Source organism: Callithrix jacchus, chromosome 2, assembly GCF_049354715.1.
Source record: "Callithrix jacchus isolate 240 chromosome 2, calJac240_pri, whole genome shotgun sequence".
NCBI classification, from domain to species: domain Eukaryota; kingdom Metazoa; phylum Chordata; class Mammalia; order Primates; family Cebidae; genus Callithrix; species Callithrix jacchus.
In genome coordinates, this window is record NC_133503.1 from 9,501,867 (window position 1) to 9,519,149 (window position 17,283).

A 17,283-nucleotide genomic window follows, 5' to 3' on the forward strand; every position below is an offset into this window, starting at 1 on the left:
GACAGAGTCTCACTCTGTTGCCCAGGCTGGAGTGCAGTGGTGCAATTTTGGCTCATTGCAACCTCCACCTCCCAGGTTCAAGTGATTCTCCTGCCTCAGCCTCGCAACTACCTGGGATTATAGACACACACCACCACGCCTGGCTAATTTTTGTGTTTTTGGTAGAGACAGGATTTCACCATGTTGCCCAGACTGGTCTAGAACTCCTGGCCTCAAGTGATCCACCCGCCTTGGCTTCCCAAAGTGCTGGGATTGCAGGCGTGAGCCACCGTGCCCGACCCATCCTCCTGACACAGGCTGACTACACAGCTTTCATTTCTCATCTTTCTTTGCCTCACTTCTGCCCTGCTGATATCCGGCCCAATGAGCTCATCCATCTGACATCCCCCTTCTCCACCCAGGCCTCTGTTGCAGACAGGCACATTAGCTAATGTGACGCCCACAGGGTCATGGCCAACAGCCCCGGCAGGGCTCCCAGTGATGTCGGGAATCATTGGCATTCTTTTCCCTTCCCCAGATGGCACAGATGTGTGCATTGGTTCATTCAGCCATTCACCACACACTGTTCTTAGTAACTGCCAGGCACCATGCTAGTGGAGAACTTGCGGAGTTAAATGAGAAGTATTCTCCACCTTCCAGATGCCAGCAATGAAGGGGAGAAAGGTGCATTCCAAGTTCTTGATTTGGTCGGGCACAGTGGTTCACGCTTCTAATCCCAGCACTTTAGGAGGCCAAGACAGGTGGATCACCGGAGGTCAGGAGTTTGAGGCCAGCCTGGCCAACATGGTAAAACCCTGTTTCTACTAAAAATAAGATGATAGGGTGCGCTTGTAATCCCAGCTCCTCAGGAGACTGAGGCAGGAGAATCACTTGAACCTAGGAGGTGGAGGTTGCAGTGAGCCAAGATCTCATCACTGCATTCCAGCCTGAGCTACAGAGTGAGACTCCGTCTCAGGAAAAAAAAAAAGCTGGCCAGGTATGGTGGCTCACACCTGTAATCCCTGCACTTTGGGAGGCCAAGGCAGGAGGACTGCTTGAGGCCAGGAGTTCAAGACCAGCCTGGGCAACATAGCAAAACCTGTGTTTTAAAAAAAAAAAAAGAAAGAACCTGGGGGTGGCCCATTCAGAATGAATTGTCATGTGCCCAGAAGGGCTGATACCTAGCACAGAATTCCAGAGTCCACCTGGGCCAGGGCTGACTTACCTGAAGGCTTATGGTACATGGATGTGTCTCTACTGGATGATCATTTCCTCATTTCCCCATCTGGAAGCTGTGGCTGGCCAAGGCCATGCCGGGTAATGCCAGTTGAGACCTCTCATTGCTTACTCATTCATACCTTGACATGTCACCCTGTTTTGTCTCTGGGTTTTGTTTTTTTTTTTTGAGACAAAGTCTCACTCCATTGTCCAGGCTGGAGTGCAGTGGTGTGATCTTGGCTCACTGCAGCCTCCGCCTTTTGTCTCACGCGATTTTCCTGCCTTAGCCTTCTGAGTAGCTGGGATTGCAGGCATGAGCCACCATGCGCCACTGCACATGGCTAATTTTTGTATTTTTAATAGAGATAGGTTTTCACCTTGTTGGCCAGGCTGGTCTTGAACTCCCAACCTCAAGTGATCCTCCCACCTCAGCCTCCCAAAGTGCTAGGATTCAGGCATGAGCCAAGGTGCCCAGCCTGCCAAGTCTCTGTTGAGTGCCTGGGACTGTGTGGATTGTGCAGCTGCAGCCTTGTAACTGAAGAGCTAGCAGGGTAATGCAGGCCTCTGCAGGGAAGCCTCACTGCCGTCCCGTCTCTGTTCAGAGCCCATTCAGTCCCGCTGCGCTGTCCTCCGCTACACGAAGCTGACTGATGCCCAGATCCTCACCAGGCTGATGAGTGTTATCGAGAAGGAGAGGGTGCCCCACACTGATGACGGCCTGGAAGCCATCATCTTCACGGCGCAGGGAGACATGAGGCAGGTATGTGGGCTGCTACCAACCAGGCGTGGGTGTCCTGGGCCTGCCATATTCCTTCTATGGGGAAGGGGAGGGAAGTCACAGCTCACAAGGCACAGCCAGATTAAGGGATGGAGACCTGGCACCCTCCTGGGACAGCGGGCTGTCTTGCTGGGACTCCAAAAAGAGACATAGGGGAGGGATGAGGTGGGTGGATCACCTGAGGTCAGGAGTTTGAGACCAGCCTGGCCAACATGGTGAAACCCCATCTCTACTAAAAAATATATATATATAAAAATTAGCCAGGCATGGTGGCGGGCGCCTGTAATCCCAGCTACTTGGGAGGCCAAGGCAGGAGAATCACTTGAACCTAGGAGGTGAAGGTTGCAGTGAGCTGAGATCATGCCACTGCACTCCACTGTGGGTGACAAGAGTGAGAGTCTGTCTCAAAAAGAAAAAGGCACCCTCGGCCTGATGCAGTGGCTCACCTGTAAGACCAGCCTGGGCAACATAGCAATAACTTGTCTCTACCCGCCTCCGCCCCTAAAAATTAATTAACAAATAAATTAAATTTTTGGAAAATACAAATAAAAATCACCATTGACATGTGTTTGCTCCTGAACAGGCGCTGAACAACCTGCAGTCCACCTTCTCAGGATTTGGCTTCATTAACAGTGAGAATGTTTTCAAGGTACAGGTGCTGGTGTGGGCGGCATAGTCAGCAGAAGCTGTGCTTCCCTGAGGGGGTCAGTGGGGCTGAGGGGCTGGGCTGGCAGTGGGGGAAGACACCTTGCTCCTCTGGTGGCTGCCAGGGAGCCCACCGTGCTCCTGTCTGTCCTCTCCCTGTCGCTGCTTTTCTACACAAGCGGGAGAGCTGGGGGTGGGAGGACCTGGACCGTCACTTGTGTGTGGTGGGTAAGGGAAGATCATTGATGCGTCATACCCAGGGCTGGGCAATTTCTGACGCGTCTTATTGGATCCCAGCAACTTCCCTGCGCAGAGGTTCTTCCCATCACATTGTGGGTGATGACGTGGGCCCAGGGGATCCCGTGGTCCCTAAAGGGCAGGCAGGAGCACCGTGCCGTTCCCCAGCAGCCTTCAGACCCCCGACACTGGGTTTTTTTGCAGTGCTGTGCCCTGCTTCCCACTTCTGCCCCTGGAGGGTAGGTAGCAACCCTCAAAGCCAGGCTGAGGAAAAGGCCTCTCACTCTCCCATGTGTGCAAAGCATTTTTCTCCTGGGAATTCTTTTGAAAACTGCTTCTGCGTCCTGATAACTTGGTGTCTAAACGCCATTTGGGAGACTAATTTCCCTGATTTGGGGGTAGAAACTGGGAACGGTTGTCTAAGCTTTCAGTCTAGAGCTCTTTCTTCCCAGGTTTGTGGACAACAGACAAGCTATTTTTGAAGCATCTGGGTACACCCGGGCAGTGAATGTGTTTCCAAGGCCACTTAGGAACGGGAAGCCTGCTCAGAAACGGGTGACGGTTCAAGGCCTGTTTTTTCTTGTAGGGTCACTGAGGGCTCAGGAAACCATGGCTTCAGCTGGGAAAAGACAAGGGCAGCTGTGGGTGCCCTCTGGAGCCATCAGGAGGCTTTCATTGAGAAGGTTTAGGGGTTGACGTACCACAGGCAGAGCCAAATGCCAGTGGGGAGTGTGGGAGGGAGGACAGAGCCCCAGAACCATCCACCCTCCTGCTGGAGTAGCAGGACCCCTCCTTTAGGATGTCAGGCTGAGGCTGGGGACCCTCTGCAAGGAAGGTCAGTTCCTACTCCAGGGTGTAGGTGAGAATTGGCCCAAAGGACCTCTCAGTTCTAAAGTGAAATCCAAGTGGTTCTGGGGAAATGACCCCTCTGCCAAGTGATCTAAGACGGGTGACTGATGGCTTTAATGCTGCCCCCGTGAGCACCCTTCCCAGGCCCTTGGTTGCTCTCGTTCATCTATCTTGTGTGGGAAATTTCTCATCCTGGTGCCGAAAGCATCTCTCTTTGGTGGTGAGAGGAGCACTCCCCAGACTCATTCTGGTTGCTGGAGAATCTGATGGAAACAGCAGGTAGGTGGGGCGCGGTGGCTCACGCCTGGAATCCCAGCACTTTGGGAGGCCGAGGCGGGTAGATCACGAGGTCAGGAGTTCGAGACCAGCCTGGTCAACATCATGAAACCCCATCTCTACTAAAAATACAGAAATTAGCCGGGCATGGTGGCACGCTACTCAGGAGAATTGCTTGAACCCAGGAGGCTGAGGTTGCAGTGAGCTGAGATTGCACCATTGTACTGTAGCCTGGGTGACAGAGCAAGACTCATCTAAAAAACAAAAGTAAACCGCAGGCCGGGCGCAGTGGCTCAAGCCTGTAATCCCAGCACTTTGGGAGGCCGAGGCGGGTGGATCACGAGGTCAAGAGATCGAGACCATCCTGGTCAATATGGTGAAACCCCGTCTCTACTAAAAATACAAAAATTAGCTGGGCATGGTGGCATGTGCCTGTAATCCCAGCTACTCAAGAGGCTGAGGCAGGAGAATTGCCTGAACCCAGGAGGTGGAGGTTGCAGTGAGCCGAGATTGCGCCATTGCACTCCAGCCTGGGTAACAAGAGCGAAACTCCATCTCAAAAAAAAAAAAAAAAAAAAAAAAAAGAAAACAGCAGGTTGAGAAGCTGGACCCAGGGATTGCCTGGAACCCATCAGGGTCTCCCTGCTCATGCTGTTCCTCCCACCCTCACGGCCCCTGACTGTTTCCTTTCCCTTTGGCCAGGTCTGTGACGAGCCCCACCCACTGCTGGTGAAGGAGATGATCCAGCACTGTGTGAACGCCAACATCGATGAAGCTTACAAGGTTGGCCTCCTTTCCCGCCGCATCCTCGCACATGAACCTCTCACTTCTTGGTCAGAGGAGAGGGGGAGCCCTTCTGGTGCCAGGGACGTTATACACATCACTCCATTAAAAATCACAGTTGGGAGGTTGAGGCAAGTGGATTTCTCGAGCCCTGGAGTTCAATGCTGCTGTGAGTCGTGATTGCATCACTGCACTCCAGCCTGGGTGACAGTGAGACCCTGTCTCAGGGAAAAAATATTAATATCATGCTATGTGTTAATCTGTCAAGTAGCTGGAAAAAATCATGCTAGGAGTTGGGTGCACGTTACTGATATGAAAATTGATTCAAAGAGGTTGAATTCCTTGGCCCAAATCATTGTGTTTGTTTTTTTTTTTAGAGACAGGGTCTTGCTCTGTTGCCCAGGCTGGAATGCAGTGACTCGGTCACAGCTCACTGCAGCCTCAACCTCAGGCGATCCTCCTGCCTCAGCCTTCTCCCAGGTAGCTGGGACTGTAGGCACACGTCACCACACCCAGCCCTAAATCATACTGTTTAAAAGCGGTAGAGCCGGGCGCGGTGGATCACCTGAGGTCAGGAAGTTGAGACCAGTGTAGCTAACATGGTGAAACCCCGTCTCTACTGAAAATACAAAAATTAGCTGGGCTGGGCAAGGTGCCACACACCTGTAGTCCCAGCACTTTGGGAGGCTAAGGCAGGAGAATCGATTAAACCTGGGAGATGTCCAACCTGGGAGACAACGAGATTCCCGTCTCACCTAAAAGAAAAAAAAAGCAGCAGAACTAGAATTCAAAAGGGTATTTTTCTCCTGTACTTATGTCCTCTGCCAGAGAAATTTGTCAGCACAAGTCAGGAGGAAAGACCAGCCTAGCTCCTTCTCCAGTGAAGCCATCTCTCTGGTTAAGCGGGGGTGTCCCCATCCATTCTCATCGGCACAGGCATTCTGGGACCCAGCAGCCCCCAGCCAGCCAGGCAAGGAAGGACCAGGAAGATTGCAGCCTGACAGTGGGACTGGGCTTATAAGCAGATTCCAGCAGGTGTGGCTGGGGTTCAGTGACCTCGAGCCACAGGGATGGCCTTTGGGTATGTCAGGGTCATTGGTCCCATGGTAGGTCCCCTCTGCCTACCCCCTAACTAACTAGGCTGGAAGTTGACTGGGTTAGGGCAGAGTTCACCTAACATGAAACCAGAGTGCAGGGTGAGGAGGCAGGCGGAGACTCAGCCAGATCCCTGCGTGGACCTGAAGAAAACATTCAGATTTATGGACACAGAGCTGCTCTGCCCCCTGAATTCACCCAAAGAGGCCTGTCTCCAGACCCTGCAGCCTGTCGGGGTGAGTGGGAGGCAGGAGGCTGCTCGGCCTGCAGGGTTTGCCTGGTGACTGCAGCCGGGTGAAGCCAGCAGATGAATGTTCTGCTTTTGCGACTGTGCTGTACCTCGTCATCAGATTAATAAAGCATTTTAAGAGCTCCGCATCAAGAGATTACATGAGTATGGCTGACCATTTTACAACACAAAATATTTACATTCAGCTCCCTACACCATAAAAAAAATAAATAAACATTTGCAGGAGGCTGAGCTCAGCGGCTCGTGCCTGTAATCCCAGCACTTTGGGAGGCTGAGACAGGAGGATTACGTGAGGCCAGGAACTTGGGGCCAGCCTGGGCAACATAGCAAGACTCCATCTTTATATTATGGAAAAAAAAAATATTTAAGCAAAACAAATACATTTGCAAAGTTATCTCTATCTGCCAGGAAAATGGGTTAAGGCACCCCCATGTGACCTGAAGGGCACGCCCCACTAGCTGCGGTGCGTCTCAGAATCACATGGCCTCTTGCAGTTTCAAGTTGTTAAGCAGCCTCCTCTGTCTCCTTTGTCTAGATTCTCGCTCACCTGTGGCATCTGGGCTACTCACCAGAAGATATCATTGGCAACATCTTTCGAGTGTGTAAAACTTTCCAAATGGCAGAATACCTGAAACTGGAGTTTATCAAGGTCAGTGAGAGTCTAGGAATGCCGCTATCCTCAAGAATGTGGGTCATGGTGGCCTGGCTTGGTGGCTCACGCCTGTAATCCAAACACTTCGGGAGGTCAAGGTGGGCAGATCACCTGAGGCCAGGAGTTCGAGACCAGCCTGACCAACGCGGTGAAACCCCATCTCTACTAAAAATATAAAAATTACCTGAGTGTGGTGGCACGTGCCTATAATCCCCAGCTACTTGAGAGGCTGAGGCAGGAGAATTGCTTGAACCCGGGAGGCAGAGGTTGCAGTGAACTGAGATCGAGCCACTGCACTCCAGCCTGGGCAGCAGAGCGAGACTGTCTCAAAACAAAAAAAAGCAAGATGGTGGGCTTGGCTTTTTCTGTTTGCTCACGGGCCTGGCACCTAGAAGGTTCTCAGTGGTTCCCAGCTGCAGCGTGAGGGAGGGTGTGTCTTAGTTCCTTTGAGTTCTTATAAAGGAATACCGGAGACGGGGTGATTTAGAAAGGAAGGAGGTTGATTGTCTCTCAATTCGCCAGGCTCTACATGTAGCATGAGGCCAGATCTGCCTCTAGGGAGGGGCTCAGGCTACTTCTGCTCATGTTGGAAGGGCGTAGGGGGAGCCTGTGCATGCAGAGATCACCGGTCGAGGGAACAGAGGGAAGTGCCAGGCTCATTTGAACAGCCAGCTCTCCAGGGAACTAAGGGAACCAGAACTAATTTATTACCTTGGGGTGGGCACCAAGCCATTCACGTGGGATCTCCGTGACCCAAACATCCCCACATTGGGGATCACATTCCAAATGAGATTGGGAGGGGACACACATCCACACTGTATCAGCATGGCTGATTGTCTTGGGCCAACTTTGTTTCACCCAGTTCTGATTTTTTTCATTTGAGGCTCTCTTGTCAGCCGATTGATTTGTTTTGTTTTGTTTTGTTTTGAGACGGAGTTTCTCACTCTTGTTGCCCAGGCTGGAGTGCAGTGGTGTAATCTGTTTGCTGCAACTCCCACCTCCTGGGTTCAAGCGATTCTCCTGCCTCAGCCTCCTGAGTAGCTGGGACTACAGGCACGCGCCACCACACGCAGCTACTTTTTAATATTTTTAGTAGAAGTGGGGTTCACCATGTTGGCCAGGCTGGTCTCGAACTCCTGACTTCAGGTGATCTGCCCGCCTCGGCCTCCCAAAGTGCCGGGATTACAGGTGTGAGCCACTGTGCCTAGCTGACTGATTTTTAAGGTCAGATTAATTGGGGTTTAATTTACATAGAGTAAAATTCAGCCTGTTAGGGACAGGACAAACGCACTCAGTCATGCCAACGCTGTCACAATCAAGATGCAGAATCTGTCATCCCAGAAAACTTAATGTGTCCATTTGAAGTCAGCACCCTCCCTGCCTGCCACCTGGAAACCACTAATGTGCTTTCCCTTTGGGGGATAAAAGTTTCTGGAATGTCATGTAAATGGGATCATGTAGAACTTAACCTTGTGAGTTTGGCTCCTTTCACTTGAGCAGAAACGCCTTTCAGATGTGTACACGTTGGTACCACTATCCATGTTTCAGTCCTTTTTTTTTTTTTGAAACGGAGTCTCACTCTGTCGCCCAGGCTAACGTGCAATGGTGCGATCTCGCCTCACTGCAACCTCGGCCTCCCAGGTTCTGGTAATTCTTCTGCCTCACCCTCCTGAGTAGCTGGGACTACAGGTGCTTGTCACCTCACCCAGCTTATTTTTGTATTTTTAGTAGAGACGGGGTTTCACTATGTTGGTCAGGCTGGTCTGGAACTCCTGACCTCGTGATGTACCCACCTCAGCCTCCAAAAGTGCTGGGACTGCAGGCGGGAATTCAGTCCATTTTATCACTGAGAGGTAGCTCATCCGTGCGCATGTACACCGCTTGCTCATGTGTTCACCAGCTGGAGGAGATTCGGATTTGCAGATTGTGGCGGCTGTGAATAAGCCACTGGAAATATCTGCATATTATATGGATTAGTGTGAATGCAAATGTTAAGTTTTTATTTTTCCCAAGTAAATTCCCAGGGGTGAGATTGCCTGGGCGAATGGTAAGTGTATACTTTACTTGATAAGGACCTGCCAAACTGTTTCCCAAAGTGGCCTAGCGTGTGCATCCCACCAGCATTCCAGAGGATTCTCGACCTAGCCACCATGTGGAGTGCTCAGTTTGGTTTTTAGGCCATTCTAATAGGTGTGTAATGGTCAGATGCAGTGGCTCATGCCTGTAATTCCAGCACTTTGGAGGCCGAGGTGGGTGAATCACTTGACGTCAGGAGTTTGAGACCAGCCTGGCCAATATGGTGAAACCCCATCTCTACTGAAAACACAAGAATTAGCTGGGTGTGGTAGCACACGCCCGTAATCCCAGCTACTCAGGAGGCTGAGTAAGGCGGGGGAATTGTTTGAACCCGGGAGACAGGCGTTGCAGTGAGCCGAGATTGTGCCACTGCTCTCCAGCCTGGGTGACAAGAGCGAGACTCCATCTCAAAAACAAAAAAATGAAAAAAACAATAGCCTGATCGGCGTGTGATGAGATCTCAGAGTGGCTTCGGTTTGCGTTCCCTAATGAATGTCTGAGCATTTTCTACGCTCTTGTTTGCCGTCCAGAATCATCTTGGATGAAACATCTTTTCAGATCTACCCATTTTTAATTTTAATTTTAATCTATTTAGAGAGCAGCCAAGTTTTGTATTTTTGGTAGAGAAGAGTTTTCCCCGTCTTGCCAAGGCTGGTCTTGAACTCCTGGGCTCAAGTTACCCTCCTGCCTTGGCCTCCCAAAGTCCTGGAATTACAGGTGTGAGCCACCGTGCCCGGCCTTTATGACTGAATTTTTGAGAATTCTTTATATAGTCTGGAAGGGAGTTCTTTATCAGATAGATGATTGGTAAATATTTTCCTCTAGCAGGGCCTTTTTCTCCTCCCACCTCATTTTCTTAACAGTATCCTTGAACGAACTACCAGCACCTTTGGAAGACGTAAGTCGAACTTTAGGTAAAAATAATGCATTGCGTCTTAGCATTTATTTTCCAGCTGGAGTTTGAATTCCTTGTGCTGATTTTGAACAAACCATGAGTTGAGTTTGTTTCTGTTTTTAGTTTTTCAGTTCAGACTCTAAACAGAGCTCCCCCACTTACTAACCGGGTTTGAATTGGTTTCTTTTCAGGAAATTGGATACACTCATATGAAAATCGCAGAGGGAGTGAACTCCCTTTTGCAGATGGCCGGCCTCCTGGCCAGGCTGTGTCAGAAGACAATGGCCCCGGTGGCCAGTTAGAGCAGAGACTTGGCTGACTGACTTACAGGTGCCCTATCCTGAGATACAAGAGCTTCGGTCTTCGGATGGGGGAAAAATGCCACCCCAGGCTGGAGCCAGCGTGACTGCCCTTTAAACTCCCATGGCTGGCTGGGTGTGGTGGCTCACGCCTGTAATCCCGCCCTGGAGGCCGAGGCGGGGGGATCACCTGAGGTCAGGAGTTCGAGACCAACCTGACCAACATGGAGAAACCCTGTCTCTGCTAAAAATACAAATATTAGCTGGATGTGGTGTCGAGCGCCTGTAATCCCTTTTTCCCAGGTGGTGGAGGTTGCAGTGAGCCAAGATCCCGCTGTTGCACTCCAGCCTGGCAACAGAGACTACGTGCAAAAAAAAAAAAAAAAAATTACTAAACTCCCGTGGTTTTCATGTTTGCTTGTGGGACGTCTGAGCCCCACCAGTGTTTGCATTCAGCCCCTGCCTCAGCAACGGGGTGACCGGTCGGAAGGACCCAGAGAAGCTGAGGGCGGTACCTGACCGGTGTGGAGTTGACATCTTAGCTGACTGAGCCTGGCCTACTTTGTCAGCAATAAAGTGACCACGTGAAGCCTCGAGGAAAACCAGCTTCCTGTCCCTGCCGGCCTCGGCAGCCTGCAGGTGGGAAAGGCGATTAGATCGTGGACCCGCAGCTCATCTCAGTTCTTTTATTTCTTTCTGTTATTTTTGTCACACACACACACTGCCTGGGTATAAACTCAGTGCATCTCAGTTCTTCCAGAAGTCTGAAGGGACTGCTTCCCTGGGGCCAGGGCAGGGTTTGCTGTCATTTCCTATTGAGACCGACTTCTCAGAATGGCCAGGCGGTGAGCCTTTCCGAGTGGGGAAGTGCAGCACAGCCCTCGGGAAAACACCGCGCCGCCCTTCCTGTGTTCTAGAGGGTGCTTTTTGTGCTTGCTATAAATTCCCTGGAGAATTGCATATTAGCTTGTATAATTGCCTTTGTTTTTGTGTAAGATACTATTTTTTTCTGTTTTTGGTTTGTTTTGATTTTCAAGATAGGGTGTCACTCTGTCGCCCAGGCTAGAGTGTAGTGGGCCAGTCATGGCTCACTGCAGCCTCAGACCTCCTGGGCTCAAGTGATCCTCCCACCTCAGCCTCCCAAGTAGCTGGGGACTATAGGCATGCACCATGATGCCCAGCTAATTTTTAAATTTTTTGTAGAAACAGGGTCTCAACGCTGGGTGCAATGGCTCACACCTGTAATCCCAGCACTTTGGGAGGTTGAGGTGGGCGGGTCACAAGGCCTGAAATTCAAGACCAGCCTGGCCAACATGGTGAAACCTCGTCTCTACTAAAAATACAAAATTAGCCAAGCATGGTGGCGCACATCTGTAATCTGAGCTACTCAGGACGCTGAGGCAGGAGAATCGCTTGAACCCGGGAGGTGGAGGTTGCAGTGAGCCGAGATGGCACCACTGCACTACAGCCTGGGCAACAGTGAGACTCCTCAAAAAAAGAAAGAAACTTGCCCCTGAGCTTGTGCAATCAGGACTTCAGGGTGTGAAGTAACAGGCAGGCGGCAGTGGGCTCTAGATGTTTCTTCTGATTTCTTCACTTACGATAATTTTCTTCTCCAGGGAAGAATCCCTGGGCCACCCCAGAAAGACGCCTGGACTTGGGGACCAAGGTCCCATCCGCAGCCCTAGTGCTCTCAGGGTCTCTCTATTTATTTTTTTTGTAGAGACGGTTTCGCCATTTAGGCCAGGCTGATCTTGAACTCCTGACCTCAGGTGATCCACCCGCCTCGGCCTCCCAAAGTGCTCGGATTACAGGCGTGAGCCACCGTGCCCAGCCAGGGGGTCTGTGTTAAACAAGAGCTGTGGCTGTCATTCCTCTGAGGTTTTGTGTTTTGTTTTGCTTTTTGAGACAAGGTCTCCCTCTCGCCCAGGCTGGAGTGCAGTAGTGCAGTCACAGCTCACTGCAAGCTTCTGGGTTCAAGCAGTTTTCCTGCCTCAGCCTTCCAAGTAGTTCGGACAGATTACAGGTGTCCAAGACTGCAGTACTGCCAAGCCCAGCTAATTTTTGTATTTTTTTACACAGACGGGTCTTGCTTTGTTGCCCAGGCTGGTCTTGAACTCCTAGGCTCAAAGAATCCTCCCGCCTCGGCCTCCCAAAATGCTGGGATTCCAGGTGTGAGTCACCGAACCTGGCCCCTTAAAAGGTGTTTTTACCAGAAGCCGGGGAAAGCAGACACGGGATAATCATGGCTTTTAAACAAACGGTTTTATTGAGACATTTTGGTCCCACACTTCCCATGAGTCACATCACATCCAGTCAGCTCCGCAGAGGCCAGCCCTGGAGCAGAGGACTGGGGCCGTGGAGAGGCCCTGCTCTGCTCCGTTCTGGTCAGCGCCTCTCTGGACTCTTAACTTGTACTATTGTCCTTAGCAAGTGACATTTCCACTGGAAGTTCATAAAGACAACAACAGCCTAATTTCTTCCTACATGAACTGAGGCAAAGAGGAAGGGGAGGTCCCCACTAGGGAAACAGCCAGGGCCCCACCTACCCAGGATGCTGAAATCAGCTACATGTAATGCTTTCTAAGAGACAAGACAGAAATCTCTAAATCCAGAATATTAAATATGGCTCCCCCTCTATAAGTTAACTGTCCAAGCTTATCCTTAAAAACCCCAGCAACCAACAACAGCAATTAGGAATCCAAATTCATAGCAAAAAAAGGACACGGATACCAGTGTTGGAGAATGGTTTTGGTTACGGGGACAGGGTGACAGCTTATCCTAAATCCTGGGCATCCATCTGTCCACACCTGGAGCCAGTTACCCTCGGCACCAGGTGCCCACCCCGCAAAGCCCAGACCAGGAGATGGCTTGGTGGCAGGGCTGCGGCTCCCACGAGTAACTGTCCCTTCCCGGGCTGTGTCCATGGCCAGGTGGTCCTCAGGGTGGCTGGTGCTCCTGCCAGGAGCTGTGATTGCAGTGGGCTTGAAAATTGAGTAGCTCTGGGAAATGGTCCTTGGAAGGCAGCCACAGGTCCGGGAGCACAGTGGTCCCCTGGGCTCTTCGCCTTGGCTCCTTAAGTGAAGAAAGGGTTTGTAGAATGAGGCTTGTCTTCATCAGTATTTTGTTCTGAGAACAGAGCCACTGGTTTCGGGATAGCATTGAGCCTGCCTGCTGGTTGAGAACAGAACCCATCCATCAGTCACTGGGTTTCTTTCCTTTTTTTTATATACTTACTTATTTCATTTTTGTGGATAACAGGGTCTCACTATATTGCCAAGGCAGGTCTTGAACTCCTGGGCTCAAGCTGGCCTCCTGCCTCTGCCTCCCTAAGAGCTGGGATTACGGGTGTGAGCCACTGCGCCCAGCCTCCCTCCTCTCCTCTTCCCCCCTTCCCCCCTCCCTTCCCTCCTTTCCTGACGGAGCTTTGCTCTTGTTGCCCAGGCTGGAGTGTAATGGTGCGATCTCAGCTCACTGCAACCTCCCCTCTCCGGGTTCAAGTGATTCTCCTGCCTCAGCCTCCCGAGCAGCTGGGACTACAGGCATGTGCCAGCACACCCAGCTAATTTTAATATTTTTAGTAGAGACGGTTTCACCATGTCAGCCAGGCTGGTCTCTAACTCCTGACCTCAGGTGATCTGTCCACCTCAGCCTCCCAAAGTGGTGGACTTACAGGCATGAGCCACTGCGCCCGGCCTCTTTTTTGTTTGTTTGCGTTTCAAGACAGGGTCTTACTCTGTTGCCCAGGCTGGAGTGTAGTGGTGCAGTCACAGCTTACTGCAGCTCAGCCCCCTAGGCTCAAGCTGGACTCCCACCTCGCCTCCAGGTAGCTAGGACTACACGTGTGTGCCACCACACCTGGCAGATTTTTGTATATTTTGTAGAGATGGCATTTCGCCATGTTGCTCGCCCCGTCTCCACTCCTGGCCCAGATGGCACCAGTGCCTGTGTCCTTCCTGTCCCCACTCTCCCAGTACCCATTTGCCCAACAGCCAGAGAAATTGAATTAAAAACATCCAGCTGCTCTTGTGTCCAAAACCTTCCCATTGGCTGGGCATGGTGTCTCACACCTGTAATCCCAGCACTTTGGGAGGCTGAGGCCAGAAGATTGCTTGCGCCCAGGAGTTCAAGATCAGCCGGGCAACATAACAATACCCTGTCTCAAAGAAAAAGAAAACCAGCCAGGCATGGTGATTCACACCTGTAATCTGAGCACTCGGAAGCTGAAGTGAGTGGATCACCTGAGGTCAGGAGTTCAAGACCAGCCTGGCTAATGTGAAACCTGATCTCTACTAAAAATACAATGGACTGGCACAGTGACTCACGCCTGTGACCCTAGCACTTTGGAAGGCCAGCGCAGGTGGACCACTTGAGTTCAGGAGTTCGAGACCAGCCTGGCCAACATGGTGAAACCCCATCTCTCGCCACTGCACTCCAGGCTGGGTGACAGAGTGACAATCTGTCTTAAAAAATACAGAATAAAATTGGCATGGTGGCAGGCGCCTGTAATCCCAGCTACTTGAGAGGCTGAGGCAGGAGAATCGCTTGGACCTGGGAGGTGGAGGTTGCAGTGAGCTGAATCACACCACTGTACTCCAGCCTGGAAAACAGGAGCAAAACTCATCACAAAAAACACCTTTCTATCTCCCTCCCTCCCTCCCATCTCATGCAGTAAAACCCCAAGTGCTGGCCCTGCCTGGTCCGCCTCCCCACCTCTGGCCTCCACCTCGACTAGTCTCCCCTCACCTGCTCCTCCCCAGCCCCTGGCTTTGCTCAGACCTGTGGGGCTCGCTCCACTCTGGGGCTCTGTTGTCCCCTCTGCCTGGATGTCCTTCCCCATGACAGGGTGAGGAAGGGAGCTCCGAAAGGCTTCCCTGGCCTCCTTAAATTACAACACCCCGTCTTGCCCACAGCCCCACACTACTTCCTGCCCCCGCTTCCCTGCTTGATTTATCTCTGCTGCACCTACCACCAGTGGACATGGCCTGTCTTATCTGTTTTTTTGCTTTCATTTTTTTTTTTTTTTTTTGACAGGGTCTCACTGTCATTCTGGCTGGAGTACAGTGGTATAACCATAGCTTACTGTAGCCTTGAACTCCTGGGCTCAAACGATCCTCCTGCCTCAGCCTCCCAAGTAGCTAGGACTGCAGGTGCACAGTGCTATGCCCAGCTAATTTTTAAGTGTTTTGTTTTTTTGAGACAGGGTATTGCTCTGTTACCACATGCAGCCACAGCTCACTGCAGTGACGATGGCTCATTGCAACCTTGACCTCCCTGGCTCAAGTGATCTTCCCACCTCAGCCTCCCGAAACAGTGGGACTCTACAGCACGTACCATCACGCCTGGCTAATTTTAAAAGTTTTTGTAGAGGCCGGGCCTGGTGGTGCATAACTGTAATCCCAGCTACTTGGGAGGCTGAGGCAGGAGAGTTGCTTGAACCCAGGAGATGGAGGTTGCAGTGAGCTGAGATTGTGCCACTGCATACCAGCCTGAGGGACAGAATGAGACTCTGTCTCAAAAAAAAAAAAGGTTTTGTAGAGACAGAGGTCTTGCTCTGTTGCCCAGGCTGGCCTTAAACTCCGAGGCTCAAAGGATACCCCCACCTTGGCCTCCCACAGTGCTGGGATTATAGGCATGACCGGTGTGTGCAGCCCTATCTGTTTTCTCTCTCCCACTAGAATGTAAGTTCTAAGGGGCCAGGGGTTTCCTGTTCTTTGTTTATATCTGTGTCCCCGGTGTGCCCAGAGCAGGACTCGCCCCTAGCAGGGGTCCGCTGGATACCGGTTGAATGAATGACATGGGGCCCTGCACACTCGGTTCACACTCCTGCACCTGCCTCTGGGGCAGACTCCTGACCACCCAGGTTCCCTGTGGTTTCAACCCTCCAGCCTGCCCTCGGAGACGATGTCCTGTGTCTCCCAGATGGGGACTTTGGGCAGCCCAAGGCCCTCAGGGGTTTATCCTGCTTCCCAAGCAGAAGACACAGCCTGGGCTTTGATGTCTGACCACAGGGGCTTCCATCTCCTCCTCCCCTTACCCCAAAATGTGACCTTGGGCAGGTGGCTTAACTGCTCTGTGGCTTTGGGTGCTAAGAAATGGTGTATGTGGAGCGGTGGGCGGTTAGCATGACACCATCTCACTGGCCTGTGGCGGCTCCTCGGTGCCTCTCCACCGCTGCTGCCTCTCCCAGTGCCCACCTCCTCCGTTTCCAGCACTGACCCAGTGCCTGCTGCACCGAGCCTTTCTGTGCTGTCTTGTCTTTTTTTTTCTTCAATTTATTAAGACGGCATCTCGCTCTGTCACCCAGGTTAGAGGACAGTGGTGCGATTTGGGCTCACTGCAACCTCTGCTTCCCAGGTTCAAGCGATTCTCCTGCCTCAGCTTCCTTAGTAGCTGGGATTACAGGCACACACCAACACACCCGGCTAACTTTGTACTTTTAGTGGAGACGGGGTTTCTCCATGTTGGCCAGGCTGGTCTCAAACTCCTGACCTCAGGTGATCGCCCGCCTCGGCCTCCAAAAATGCTGGGATTATAGGTGTGAGCCACAGCACCCTACCATGTGTGCGAGGTCTAAGAGGTGGGCACTGGCCTGGCACAGTGGCTCACACTTGTAATCCCAATACTTGAGAACAATATGGTGAAACCATGTCTCTACTAAAAATACAAAAATTAGCCGGGTGTGGTGGTGCGTGCCTGTGGTCCCAGCTACTCAGGAGGCTGAGGCAGCAGACTCGCTTGAACCTGGAAGGCAGAGGCTGCAGTGGGCCGAGATGGCACCCCTGCACTCCAGCCTGGGCAACAGAGGGAGACTCCATCTCAAAAAAGAAAAAAAAGGAGGGGGCACCAAGTGAGGAACTAGGTTCTAGGAGGTTGTCACTTGGTGCAAGGTTGAAGCTAGGAGGAGGTGGGGGAGCTGGGAGACCCACCTGGCGCCCGTTCCTTTGCCCCTCAAGTCATCAGAATTCCCTGCCTGACGCCCGTGGCCACAGTCAGTGTCACCTCACCAGGCCTGCGGCTGCTGTATTCTCCTAGTCCCACAGGACTAAAGCCAGGCAGGAACTGCAGGGAAGTGGGGCTCCCTTCAGAGGGAGACCCAGAACAGAGGAGCAGAGTCACCAGGCTACCCCCTGGGAGCATCCATGGGTACACCCTGCAGCCCCCACCATGGCCCCTCTACCCACACACTCAGCTGTTCCCTTGGATTGGGGGTCCTGCAGCCTGGAAGACCTCTAACCCTTGGCCCATGGC

At 51.9% G+C, this 17,283-nt stretch overlaps 2 protein-coding genes across 9 annotated transcripts in view; one reads left to right on the forward strand and one right to left on the reverse strand.

Moving 5' to 3' along the window:
- Window positions 1–12,675, forward strand: part of RFC2 (replication factor C subunit 2) — a 27,797-nt gene extending 15,122 nt beyond the window's left edge. For 4 of the 5 annotated variants that reach the window (XM_078354626.1, XM_002743924.6, XM_078354635.1 and 1 more), the window contains 5 exons: window positions 1,800–1,957; window positions 2,559–2,624; window positions 4,685–4,765; window positions 6,646–6,759; window positions 9,925–10,428. In XM_078354626.1, the coding sequence (XP_078210752.1) occupies window positions 1,800–1,957; window positions 2,559–2,624; window positions 4,685–4,765; window positions 6,646–6,759; window positions 9,925–10,035 (530 nt within the window). In that variant the 3' untranslated portion in view covers window positions 10,036–10,428. Of the gene's footprint in view, window positions 1–1,799; window positions 1,958–2,558; window positions 2,625–4,684; window positions 4,766–6,645; window positions 6,760–9,924 lie in introns of all 5 variants that reach the window. The other variant, XM_035279738.3, reaches the window with a different exon arrangement.
- LAT2 (linker for activation of T cells family member 2) overlaps window positions 12,279–17,283 on the reverse strand; it is an 18,713-nt gene continuing 13,708 nt past the window's right edge. Inside the window, exon 13 of one of the 4 annotated variants that reach the window (XM_078354645.1) lies at window positions 12,279–13,107. The gene's annotated coding sequence lies outside the window, so the exon portion shown is untranslated. Of the gene's footprint in view, window positions 13,207–16,982; window positions 17,115–17,283 lie in introns of those variants that run through there. The other 3 variants (XM_078354640.1, XM_035279784.3, XM_078354647.1) reach the window with 3 other exon arrangements.